Raw genomic sequence first — 14546 nt, forward strand, 5'->3', positions numbered from 1 at the left:
GAGCGATGCCTATTATCTATTGGCTGCTTTACTATAGTACCTACCTACTATCTACTATGTTTTTTAAATTTAAACAAAGAAAATTAAAATTCACATTATACAATATCTGCCTACTTATTACAATATGATAAATTTAACTACTGAAATAATAGCTTTCAAATAAAAATTTTTTTAAAAAAAACATCTTAAATTAAATATTTAATGGTTAATTACTCTTCATATTTTATGGAAGTACATAGTTAATTAAAATTATCAAATTTGTTTAATATCAGCCTATTACCTTAATCAAGTTTTAGTTAAAAATAAATACATTAAAAATCGAATAATGCATAATTGTAATACAACATAAGTACGCAATATTTTTTTGTGGGTAGTGGTACGGTACGGTACCTGAATGCAAGTACCTATACCACTGTACAAAACCTCATTCATATCATATAGAATGAGTCTATTTAACATTGGTAAAATCAGTACCTAGCTTGTATTCATTGTAACTGTTAGTTATACCTATTTAATATGATTACTACCGAATTCCATAGAAAAATTATAACCTAATTTAACAGTTTCACTTACCCAATTCTCTTCATAAAATCATATTCAAGAGAACATTATCATCAATAGAAAGTTTGGATCACTTATTTGTAATAAATATTAAATCAAATATTTACTGATTGCATATGCAACCTGGCTTATTACTAAATTGTATTAATGAATAAATACATACAACCAAAAATGAATATAGTAAAAAATTGAATTTAACTTTAAAATCATCAGTATGTATACATTTATTATATTTTATATGGGCTGTCATTTAGTACCATATTAGTATTATTTATGTAGTACCATTTAGCACCTATCTTATATCTATCTATGATTTCACAAACTTAAAAGGTACCCAGTCTAATTTTACAAAGTGATCTAACTGATGAAATATTAATATTATGTAATTAAATTATTGAGTTCTTTTTTATTTATGATACATAACAAATGGACAAATTAAAAAACATTTCCGAAAAAAAATGTTACTTTAAAAATGTTGCTACAAAAAACTAATAATCATTTACTAAAATATTAAAATTGTACACCTTATTTACTGATACAGTGGTTGTTGCCGCTAATTTGACTCACTTTGGGACCAGACCATATGAGTCCTGGACTTTTTTTAAAATCATTTAGACAAACAAGATTTGAAAACTCTGTTATAGCTGCAAAAGAAATTTGCGAAGAAAATGATATTGATACAAATTATAAAACACGTCGTTTTAAAAAAAAAAGAAAATGTTCAGTTATGAAGGCGGCGATGATATTGTAAATGATGCGGAGACTATTTTTCGACAAGAATATTTTTTTTATAATGTTGATCAAGATATAAGTTCAATGGAAACCCGCTTTAAACAACTTAAATCTTATAAAGATGACTTTGGTTTCTTATTTCGAATTGGAAAATTGACCAACATGGCCAATACAGATCTATTAAAACATTGCATGGACCTTCAAAATCGTTTAACTGATGGAGAATCAAAAGATATTGATGCATTAGATTTATATGCAGAATTAATAATTTTTAGATTGCTTGTTACTGAAAACCAAACTCCTCTCGAAGTACTTTCAATTGTTAAAAATTCCAATGGTTCATTTCCAAATATTAATGTTACGCTTCGGATACTTCTTACCATTTCAGTCACATCAGCCAGCGCAGAAAGAAGTTTTTCTAAGCTAAAAATTATAAAAAATATCTCCGCAATAGGATCAGCCAAGAAAGGCTTTGTGGGTTATCTATGATATCTATTGAAAAAGCAATATCGGATACAATCAATTATGATAAAATTATAGATGACTTTGCTGCAACAAAATCTATGAAAAAATTATTTTAATTATTCTAACCTATATTTATATATGTACACATTTGATGTTTTATATATTTTATTAAAAGCAAAATACGAATACCCTTTAATTATTTATTGTATTATAATTAAATTTACTCACTACTTACATTGACACATGAATATATAAATATATTTTTTTATGTAGCTAACTTTTTTTTTTGTATGATTTATTTTGCTATAAGCTTCATATTATGTATGTTTTAATTTTGATGATATATATTATATTGATATCTAATAAATTGTATCTATCCTCACAATTAAGAATAATAAAATATATCACTACTGGTAATTGGTATCTGAAAACTGAAAAGTGTCTAAAGATTGTTAGCTCTTATATAAAACAAAATATCAAGTCTAAGAAGGTACCATAATCTAGTTCCATAATCATCAAGGGCCCCGCCAAAAATGTTGCCCATTGCCCCAAAATATGTAGTGCTGTCACTGTGAGCCCATTAACCAAATGAGTCAATAAGGCGAAAGACCTCAAAAAAATTAAAAATACATACTTATTAAGTTAAAAAATATTTATTGAGGTTTCAGTTATGATGTACCTTATTAAACATATAATAATACAAATAATGTATAGGTATTTTAGAAAAAAATTTGTTTAAATAAAAATATATTCATGTACTATTGTACCTAAGTATTTAATATAATTATACTAAACAGTCAATATTCAAAGAACATAGCTAGTTATGTTTATACTCAGCCACACATGTACCTTATAATATTTATTGAGCAGAGGTATTTTCTAAAAAGTATGAATATTTGTATACACAAAACCACATAGGTAGATTGGTTACTAATTGATAGTTTTTATACTATACCTAAGTAATTAACTAAATAATGTTTATAAAATAAAGTGTAAAAACCTGATATATTTTGTGTTGTTATTATATGAAAGTTGAATATTTTGTATTTGCTTAAAATACCTCACTAAATATAATGTGTGAAAAAAATGTAATTTTAGATTTAAAAGAAATAACTAGGTTCCTCACTAGTAATTAAATTAATTTATTGATTAAATTGTATTACATTATAAAAAAAATTGTATGGATTTTAGAAACTAACAAAATAAATATAACATATATTATAGTAGACTGGGTAGTTACTATGTACAAGTACATTAACGTGAATAGAATGGATTTATAAACTCTTTATTTTCCCCTCTTGATTTAGCTGAAACTAAATAATTAGGTTATTATAAAATATTTATCAACTAATTAGGTAAACACAAAATACATTGGTAGATACCTACTTATTAATGAGTTTGTCTATCTTATCGTTTGACGCTTGTACTCAGCAGTGGGTATAATAAATTAAAAATCATTACCTAGGTATGATTAAATATTATTATTATTAAAATACAGTACTGTAGTTTACTTGAAGACAGTATAGATTTTTCAAAAGGAATCAGAAATCAATAAATAAATCACATATATCTAAGTAATTAGAATCTATTTAATTTTTTTTTCGAAATTTATGTTTAAAAAAAATATTCTATTGAAACTCTCTGTAAAAAATAATACATTTCAGACATTTCAGTATAAATTTGATAGACCATAAAAAATATTAAAAATTGGTGAGCAAGTTTGTAGGTGACACTCTAGCAGTACCTAAGACCTAAGTGCCGAGAGTGTCATAGTGAATAATACTAATATCATATAATATAGTAAAGAATGTGTTGAATTTGAACTCAATGATATTAAATAATCATACCTATACAACAAATGATTCTGAGCAAAGATGGTTTGTTGGTCAATATGTATTTTCTAAGTATACGTATTTTGAAATATATTATTGCTATTAAAGGCTTTTATTTTACTATTAGTATAATAATACCTAATACTAATACAGTAGGTCGAACTAAATTTTTCACAAAACATTGCGTTCAAAAATGTCATTGTGCGTATAAAATGTGCTAGTATACTTTAAAAATGTAAGTATACTGTATAGGTACCCACAAATAATATTTTTAAATTACGAAAAAATAACTAATATCGTTATTTTTTGTTTCAATGTATAATTTCGTAGAAACTTGAACTTATTTAAATATATATAAATCAAAATTACGTAATTATATTTTTTAGATATTTCGGATACAATATAACATACTTTTGAGGAACCCTGTTTTAAATATTTAGTCCTTTACTATAAAAATTGTTTATTTTTTAAATTTTTAAGTACAAAGTAATTTGCAAATTTTGACGAATTTTGTCAACATTTCAACTTCAAATCCCTTTAAACAAAAATCATACATGCGCTTGTTTAATTTTTTGAACTTATTTCATAACAACTTAATATAATTAACTTTGTATTGAATTTTCAAGTTGTTTGACCAAGAAAAATCGAAAATTCCTCATAGCTCTAAATAGCTTAAAAAGAGTCAAAACATTTTGAATATTTAATCATGTACAGAGAATACCTAGTCATATTGTGTTAAATCCGAACAAACATACGTACAAAGAATTAAAAGCAAAAAAAAATCGATTTTGTTAAAAACTCATTCTGCGTAAAAATCCATACTTAAAAAAAAATGTTTTGTGTAAAATGGATTATTTAACATAGGGAATAATATCGATGTGAATATTTTGTATATTATGGGATGTTTATATTTTGAAGCACAGGATATTTTTAGGCCAAACAATATCTGATAATGCCAAGAGTCTGCATTTGTTAGATTGTCTAACATCGTATACAGTAGCACATAGAATATAGATTAATACATTATGCTTACTAGGTATATAATATAATCATTTATTATTATCAAAAACACGTTTGTTCATTACAAGTTTAAATAATTAAATGAATCCCTATTTGTATTTTATTTTCTTATTTTTTTTTATTTTTCAATTAATAATGGGATCCGCTGAACATATTCGTGTTGACGTGTTAGATATAAATTTAGGACCTTTAAGTTCACGATGTATTTGAATGTTTTTACTGAATGGACTAAGAAATTGCTAGATCAGCCTCAAATTTGAATTATACTTATACAAATGCAAATACAACTTTTATTTTGCATATAATTACATATTTTGGTTTTTTTTTATGTATTTGCATATTTTACAATTTTTTTTGTTATTAACTGCATATTTGAGTCAAATATTATGTAATTGACAAAATAAACTACTTTTAAAAGATATATTATAACCCCACAACCGAGGTGGCCCGATAACGTCTAATGGACAGTATGTTTATTTTCAGAAAAGTTTTAATATTTTTCATCACGATAATGATACTTTCGTTAAATTTGAACAAGTTATTGAAAAGAATCTGGGCTATAAAACGGTATCCAAAAATTTAAAAATTATGCTGGGAGAAGAAATGACAATGGATAATTTACCTTAAGATTATTCTTGTGATAGTTTACTATATTTTAAATACACTCCAATTTATTTGGTTGATGTGGAGCGGAGCTTTTCGGTGTACAAAAATATGCTGGCAGATAACAGGCGGTTGTTCAAATTTGAGGATTTATCAAAATCGTTGATTGTAAATTGTTATGTTAAAAAATGTATATTGATTAACAAAATAATGTTTTTAATTACTAGTCAAAGATATTGAAATAAAAATCGTGAGTAGTATCTCATAAATTCATAACTAATAATTTTTTACCTCATATTTATAAGTTAAAAGAAAAAATAAGGGCATATTTAATCGCATACATATTTTGTTAGTTTTTAGTGCATAAACTTCAGGGCCGTGTATATAATATATGTGGATATGGCATTAAAAAAATTAACATACACAAGTACATAATTTATATGATTATAATAATGATTACAAATAATTCGATAAATATTAAAATTTTATTGCGGAATCGAATACTATGTATATTGAGCTGAATCAACAAAATCATTTTCCGCCAACCATTCCCTCAAATATGATCTGATAGTAGTACGAGCTTGTGTTAGCTCAGGAAGATCTGACGATGCCGGAGGATACATATTTGCGCAATGAGATGTCCCTAAGAAAGAAACAGAAAATGTACGTAAACCGCATTTAATTGGTGGTATTATTAAATAGTTGTATTTATAGTTAGATACTACTACAACTACTACAAGTACGATACACTTCATAAATTAACTGATAAAATATGATTTAAATTTAATTTTAAATATTAATATTAATTATTATAGTTACCATTAATAAAAATAGCCACGTTATTTTTTGTTCTTGCTTGCGTAATACCTAATGCATGCCATGGATCAACAGAACCGTGTACGAATATTACCCGGCTAACTCTAATGTCCAATTCACCGAACACCGTATTAGTTCGTTCGACCGCAGCCGACAATAGCTCCGAATTATATCTAAACGTAAAATGTTCGTAAGTACGATGTGCTTAAATCGGTTAGGTTAGGGTAGAATTATATATAATTTTTAATATTATTTATTTTAAATTTATGGTACGTAAACAGTATACAATTTGTAAATGTCTACATACGACATACAACATACACGCTATCTATATACATACAAATGATTCAGATCAGACTGGCATTATAAACTGATAACCGCGGATGTACCTATTCGGCTATTGGCGCTAGGCAAAGCACTTTTTAATAGGAATGGATAATGATCACATTTTTTAAATGTCATGTTAATATCTAATATTTATAACTTTCTTTAGAAATTTTAAAATTACAAAAAAAAATTAATTTCTATAATATGTAGGATTGTAGGCACTAGGTAAGTATTAACAAGGTCTGTATCCGAGTTCCATCCAAGAATCTTTTTTCATACCTACCAATTCATTCCCTGTTAAAAAAAACGAATAGGGACAAATGGACTTAGCCGTTTGGACATGGCCGTTTGGACGTGGGGACAATTGGACGTCAAAGAAAAAAAAATATTTATAAATAATGGTATCGTATCATATCGAATCTTATCGATATTATTATTGAACATTATGTAGGTATTTACCTATAGATTGAATTTTATCGTTTTGGCAAAAGGTATCTATAATAACAATATAATAATATAATATAACTTATTGGTTATTACAACCGTTTATCACACTTTATCGAAACACGGCGATACACGAAGATACACACACTCGTGTTAGTCGTGTACAAATTGTGTACAAGTGTACATATACATTTAACGTGTAAAATGTCGTTAATTAACTCAAATCGCGATGGTGAAGTTTTTTTGGATGACGGTTTCATGTACTTATTTGACGCTTTTAGTTCTGATGGTTAAAAACGGTTTTGGCGATGTAGGTATAAAAGGGAATGTAAGGCTCGTGTGCATACTTGTATTACAAACTTAATTATTCTTAAGCGTATAAATAATCATACTCATGACTCTGACGCTGCTAAAGTTGAAGCAAATATCGCAGTGTGCAATATTAAAAAACGTGCTAGAGAAACAATGGAACCAACGTCTACAGTGATAAATGAATGCATTTCTGGACTATCAGAAGCATCTAAGGTACTTATTAGAAACTGCCCTATTTTTTCTTAATTATAGTTTTTGAGTTTAATTTTTTTAATTTTTATAACTATATAGGGAGGCCTTCAATATGGTTCAGCATTAAAAAAAACAGTTCGAAGAAAACGAAATGAAATACACGCAGCACCAAATGCACCGAATGATTTGATGTCACTAGAGATACCAGATACCTACAAAGTTTACTCACCGTCCGAAGGTATACTGGAAAATTATTTAATAGACGACAGCAGACCTAGTGAAAGAAGAATTTTAATTTTTGGAAGGCCTAAAAGTTTAGAAATATTACATTTTTCAAAAGTATAGTATTGCGATGTTACATTTAAAGTAGCACTAACAATTTTTGCACAAGTTTACGTTATTCTGGCACTAAATGGTGTACATCCATTAATTTATGCACTGTTACCGAATAAACAGGAAAAAACATACGATAAATTATTTGATATGTTAAATTTATTAAAACCTGGTTTTAATCCAAGATCCGTGTCATGTGATTTTGAATTATCAGTAATTAATACCATAAAAAAAAAATACCCCGATGCTGAAATTCATGGTTTTTTGTATCATCTAACAAAAAACTTACATAAAAAAATTAACGAAATGGGTTTTGCTTCAAGATATAAAAACGATGCTGATTTTTCATTATTTATAAAAATGGTAGTAGCTCTTTCATTTTGTTCCAATCGAAGACCTAGATGCCGCTATACAACAATTGGGAGATGATTTACCAGAATACTTACAACCTTTACTGGACTAGTTTGAGGAAAATTATGTTGGAAGGGTTAATAGAAACGGAAGAGGTCATCGGACAGCATTATTCCCACCACACATTTGGAATTTACACCTACGAGTTTTGAATGGTCAAGATAGGACTAACAACCATGCCGATGCAGCTAATAGGCGACTAAATGTCGAAATGTGAGTTCAACATCCTAGTTTGTGGTCTTTCATCAACTGCTTACGAAGAGTACAAGCTGGGCGAAATGTATTTTACAGCCAACTTGAAGCAGGTAAGAGTCCCCCCAAAAAATTAAAGAAATTAATTGATGCAGATAAAAGTATTTTAAGACTTGTTCAAAGTTAAGAAACTAGAACTAAAATATCATTTTTATGTGGGATCGATCAAAATATTTCTCTACATTAATATAAAATATTGTTCATTTTTTAATATTTTAACATACGATAATATATATTAATATGAATAACTATGGACGTATTATAACAAATAAATAATGAATAAATAATTTATAACTATATTTAAATATTTTGTATTTTGTAATATTTTGCAACGAATGAATTTTATAATAAATGTAAATAACTTATTCATTTTATTTATTGATTGATAATTTTTTTTTTTACGTCCAAACGGCCACGTCCAATCGGCCACGGCCATTTGTCCTAGATCGTAAAAAAAAGTATATACCAATTCCGTCCCAGTTAAAAAAGGTATATACTCATATCGTCCTTAATAATTTTCATAATTTAATCTTAATAATAAATAATATTTTGTTTTAGAATTTGTTTATTATTAATTATTATATATAAATAATAATAAAAAAATTCAGTAAATACTAAACTGTCAAAGTCAAACTGTCATAATATAAAATATTAATAGTCAAAAAACATAAATATTTAAAAATTTGTAATTGGATTGAATTTATAGTATAGTATATCTTTAAATTACATTTTTATGCTTGGGACAGAACTAGGATGCAGCCTTAACAACATATTTTAAAAAGTACTACAAATGTTTAATATAGTAACCTACTATTATATTATGCCTACGAACTACCTAACACTGATATTAATACACAGTGTTAATGAACTTACGATTTTCCAAAAATGTCCTGGCACATATTAATAAAAAAGTCTATTGGAAAGTTATGACCAAACACATGATCATCTTGACTAGATGTCTGATAAAATCCAAACTCAGTACAAGTTTGATATGTCCATTGTCGACCTGTAACAAAATTGTATTATCACGAAAACATAAAGATCGAATGAAAAGTTAAAAGTGTATACTAATATAGTATATACATACTAATTACTATCAACAAATCTTTAGTTATTATAATATATTATATTATGTTATTGATATTGTGATAATAATTCTTGAACATTATTTTCTACACAACTTGCATACAATTTAATTGAATAGTTGAAACTCAATACTAACCTCCTTGTGCTGCAACACTATTCCAAGATGGATTAAAATAAAAATAAATCAACTGGGAATAAATATTATCTTGACACTATGCATTATTTAAAGATAATAGTTTACTGTTAACAGCAGCGTACCTATCTAACTAAAATAGTATAATTCAGTATATAATTACAGTATTGCTACAATCCTGAGTCATCAATAATACAATAAATAAGTAATGAATATTAATTTTTATAAAATTAAAGAAAATACATGTCATATTGAGAATAATAGCAAAGATAAAAATATTATGATTTATAATTTTGTACGTAAATTTTCAGGGTTTGATGGACTTTTCTTTGTCGTTAAAATATCTTTTTCTGTACAATATTATGTAGATTTCAGGTCTCTAAGGTTATTCGTTTTTAAACTAAACAAAAAACTAAATTAATTTTGTCTTGAATTGCTGCACATAATATTCTCAGATATTACTTTGATAATTTTATTTTTGCTCGATATCGATTGTTTCTAAAAGTGCGAATAAGTAATATTTTTTCTATAAGTAGGTACTAACTTAAATCAATTTGCAACTAAAACCGGCACTTATTGTTGAAGATTGAAGCATTTTTTTACTCCGAAAGGCAATAACAGACAATTACATTTTTTTTAAATAACCTACACAAAGGTACTTTTGTAAAACCAATATAGGTAAGTTCATCGCTTTGCTTAGAACCTAAAAATGTATAAACATAAACTTACTGGAGTTGGTATTGATTCGTTAACCATTATATCACACAACGTTTCTAATGTTACTGAGGATCGTTCAGGATCACTATAATGTCTGTTGTCTTTATTGTATTGCACAATTCCTGCGAAATTGTCAGCTAAAATTTCAAACAAATATGATACATCTTTCTCGTTTTTTCTGTCTAAGGGATCACACAACCTAAAACATTTTGAAAAAAAATTTTATACATAAAATGAAGGTCATTTTATAGGTTGACTTGTAGTACTTGAATTTTTTTTCAACTATTTTAGCTCCATGGTCGGTTTTAAGGCAATAGTTGATCATTTGATTTGCTTGTTTTATTTGAGACACGCATTCTGGCTTATATGTAGCTAATGCATTTTCTACTACCATAAAATATTCTACGAAAATAAATGATACTATTATGTCGAGTTGTGCTATAAGTACATAATATTACTCTAAGGTATGGAAAAAAGACAAATTACTATTTAGTCATGTCGTAAATCGTAGTATTATTTACTATGTTTTATTTTGACCATTAAAATTGTAAAGACTATAACTAACCTAACTGAAACATTGAACAATGAGAACTGTTTACAAAAAAATTACATGGGTGGGGGGCAACTCTCGACGCCCATGTACATTTAGAGTATAGAGTATAGGCCGCTCAAGCCTTCTCAACTACGATTTTTCGATCCCTAAAAAGTTGTGCACTTAACATTTTAGATTTTTGCGATTTACTAATTACAAATATCAATTTTAATAAGTCTCATGTAACCATTATATATTACTTCCTTGGAACACTAAAACGTATTTTTAATTTTTCTGAAATTCCAGATTTTTCTCTATAAACTTCTTTTTGTGTAGGTATTCATTAGTGCTGTGATTCATGTTTTCAAATTATCACCATTTTAATTTTCAAATGTACCTACTTATATATTATATATACATATATATGTATATTTTACTGTTAAAAAACTTATTTTATCATGGCTTTCTTTATTTTTATACCAAAAGTAAATTAAAACATGAGTATCATCAAAGTAAGTACGTCGCTAAAATGTAGGTTTACTCCACGGTTTTATAATTTTGTATTAGTGATTAAAATTAATTTTTTTACTTAAATTAAATTTTGATTACGTATCTAAAAATCACTACCTATATTTTGTTGAAAATATTTTTAATTGCATTTTTATAGACGACTCACCTTTAAAATCTATTTTTGCCAACAAAGGCCCACTAGAAGAAACTGCCATGTGTACAAGATGTGGGTATTTCATTCTTAACCATGCAGCTAAAGTTCCAGGGTAAGATCCTCCAAATGCTACCCATTTAGCTGTTGATGGTATGTTGTATTTACTTTTGATTTTAACAATAAATTCTGCCAAATCAGCTAATGCTTGATCACTGCTAAAGTACACTAAATTACTAGTACTTAAATCTCTGTAAAATACAAGTTTATATATGAACATGTAATATTCACGCGATTAATTAATAGTAAAAATAAATAAATAATATTTACAAATAACTTTTATTAAAATATAAGTAAGTATTAGGTACCTACATCGCCGATTTTCATAATATTATTTTTTAAAAGCTGTTACCGAAGTAGGTAATCCAAAATAAATACAGTTATTATAAACATTTTACATTTAATTATTGTTTATGTTTTGTTCAACATAATTTAACACTGTATGGTTGACCTAGGTGTTGAGTGCACCTTGTCATTAAGGGTACATCACATCTTAAATGTATTGTCTCCGCCTTACAAGTGCGTGACATAAAACATGTAGGTATACTCAGGGCTCAGCAGTCAGCTGTCAGCAGATCGGGTTAAGCTATTGTAGTTTAAAAACTAGAGTGAATCGACCTTTTATGAAACTCGGTGGTAAGAACATTATCTGTGTTTGTATGTTGTCTTTTACGATAGTATAGCTTTTAAGCGAGTAATGAGGATTTTTAATTTACGCTGTTTTATGTTATCAAATTGTACCCAAATCTAACTAACCTGACGCAAAGCAATCATAGGAAATCACCATACGAACACAGATAATTTTCTTACCATCAAGTTTCATAATAGGTCGATGCACTCTAATTTTTAAATTATAGGAGATAAATGTGATCTGCTGAGCTAAAATGTCCTGTCCACTTGTAAGACTGATACAACACTTGCGGGTGAGGCGTCTTCTTAAGTACCTAGGTAATATGTTTGATCATACATAATTCGAACAATTACTAATAAAACTAAAATATTTAAATGTCGAAAAAATAGGCAAAATATTTTTTATATTGTATTTTGTCTAGAAATTCCTATTATATGCCTAAATATTTGGTCTAAATGACTAAATTTCAAGTATCATCAATAGTTCCATTTTCATTTAGTACAAAAAAAAACATAAAACATTTTTTCCTTAACTGTTTTGTGGAATGTATACTCATGTGTGATTGTTCACATTTTTCTGACATTTTTTATTCCTCTTATTTTCAAAAGTACATATGATTTTTAAGTACAAAGTGAATCCAATTTGTTACTGAATCACCCTATTAGTTGAATACATAAACATTATTACTATTTCAAAGGTGACGACAAACGAAACAAATGCATTACATTCATGGCTCCACTCAAAAATGAATAACTTAAAGCCCGTTTCGTGTGGACGCGTATCATACGCGAGCGTTTTTATTTTACATTGATTAAGTTCTTACGCGTAATTCCGGCGGTAGCGCGTTTCCCTCGCTGGTATGGCGCATATGGACTTAATCAATGTAAGCCAAAAACGCACTTGTACGACACGTCGCGTATGATACATGCGTCCTCGTGAAACGGGCCTAAATAACACTTAATACATCATAGGCAATCATCGTTCTAAATTATTTTTTTCCAATGGGTAAAAATTATAATGATAAACACTAATAATGTACCTATTTCGATGGACAAACCTGAAGAACCGGGCCCAGTATTTTTCTGCTTAAAATATCTGTGTAGTAAAAAAATTGCGCTCAATAGAAATATTTTATTTTTTCATTCAGCATAACCTAGAAGACACCATACTATGACAGTCCTAAAAAATGATTCTTTGGTTTGCTTGAAATAAATAAATAATCTTATAAAAATGGAAAAATTAATTTTTTTTTTTTAACAAAATAATATGGGATTAAATTGTTATTTTAAATATGTTTTGCTATGTTAGTTTAAGCAGTAAATAATAATAAAAATTTGAATAATTAAATTCAGGTAAATTATAAAATATAGAGTTAATATATTTATATAATTATAAGGTGTATACCAGAATAATCATAAGACATCATCTACACATATTCAGCGAACGTAATAGGGTTTTCATTGTATTGTTGAATAATTTTTTGGATTTTATGTTTTGAAATATATAAGGTTCATTTATACTATTCATTTTTATGTAAATTTCAGATCGGAACTCTAATATTTTATACATACAATTAAGCAGTTATGCGGTAAACGTTCGGCTTCTCCACCAATAAATGAATAACAATGAATAATAATGTAGGTATTTAAAATATATATAATGGATATCGATGAATTCAATGTCACTTCGATACTATAGTCGCATTTTACAAGAGCCCATTTCTATACTGCCTATATATAGTAGACGCCGCTTATAAGACTCACGGATATAAGGTTCAGTCGCTTATTAGACTCAAAATCGTCTGGAACGGACCGACCGTATCAAAATACATTAAAAAAAAATCGGGTATAAGACTCGACGCTTCGGTTATAAGACTCAAATTTCGTAAAATAAATATTAGAAAATAAACCTTTTTGGTTATAATTTAGAAATAAATTGGTATTGAAAAATTAAATAATATTCGTGTTGATTATTCCTAGTTTCTGTTTGTACCTTATAACGTATAATAATTTTTATAGCAGATAAAAGTTCACATTTATCGCAACGATTATCGTTATTATAGTGAGGTATCTGATTATCTGGCGACTGCACAGTTATCGTAATTACGGGTACATAAATACACATACGTATATACCTAACCTTTATAATTTTTTATTTATGTATAATTTTTATAATATTTTTATATGTAATATTTACCTATTATAATTTTAGTTTTTTTATCAGGATTATTAAATTTATTCAATAATAAAGTATGCAATATGTAATATGTGTTAAAGTATTAAAATCAAAGCAAAATATGTAGTAAAATAAAATTTATAAATACGTAATTAATTTTTTTTTCCACTTCGCCTATAAGATTCATTCGGTTATAAGACTCACTTTGTGCTGGTCCCAAAGTGAGTCTTATAAGCGGCGTCTACTGTATT

At 27.2% G+C, this 14546-nt stretch overlaps 1 protein-coding gene across 1 annotated transcript in view; it reads right to left on the reverse strand.

The window, feature by feature from the left end:
* Positions 1 to 14546, reverse strand: part of LOC111037893 (putative serine protease K12H4.7) — a 27613-nt gene that overhangs the window by 10501 nt on the left and 2566 nt on the right. Inside the window, exon 4 of the mRNA XM_022320737.1 lies at positions 11445 to 11680. Coding sequence (XP_022176429.1) covers positions 11445 to 11680 — 236 coding nt within the window. The remainder of the gene's footprint in view (positions 1 to 11444; positions 11681 to 14546) is intronic.

The sequence above is a fragment of the Myzus persicae genome, unplaced genomic scaffold (genome assembly GCF_001856785.1).
Source record: "Myzus persicae strain clone G006 unplaced genomic scaffold, MPER_G0061.0, whole genome shotgun sequence".
NCBI classification, from domain to species: Eukaryota; Metazoa; Arthropoda; class Insecta; order Hemiptera; family Aphididae; genus Myzus; species Myzus persicae.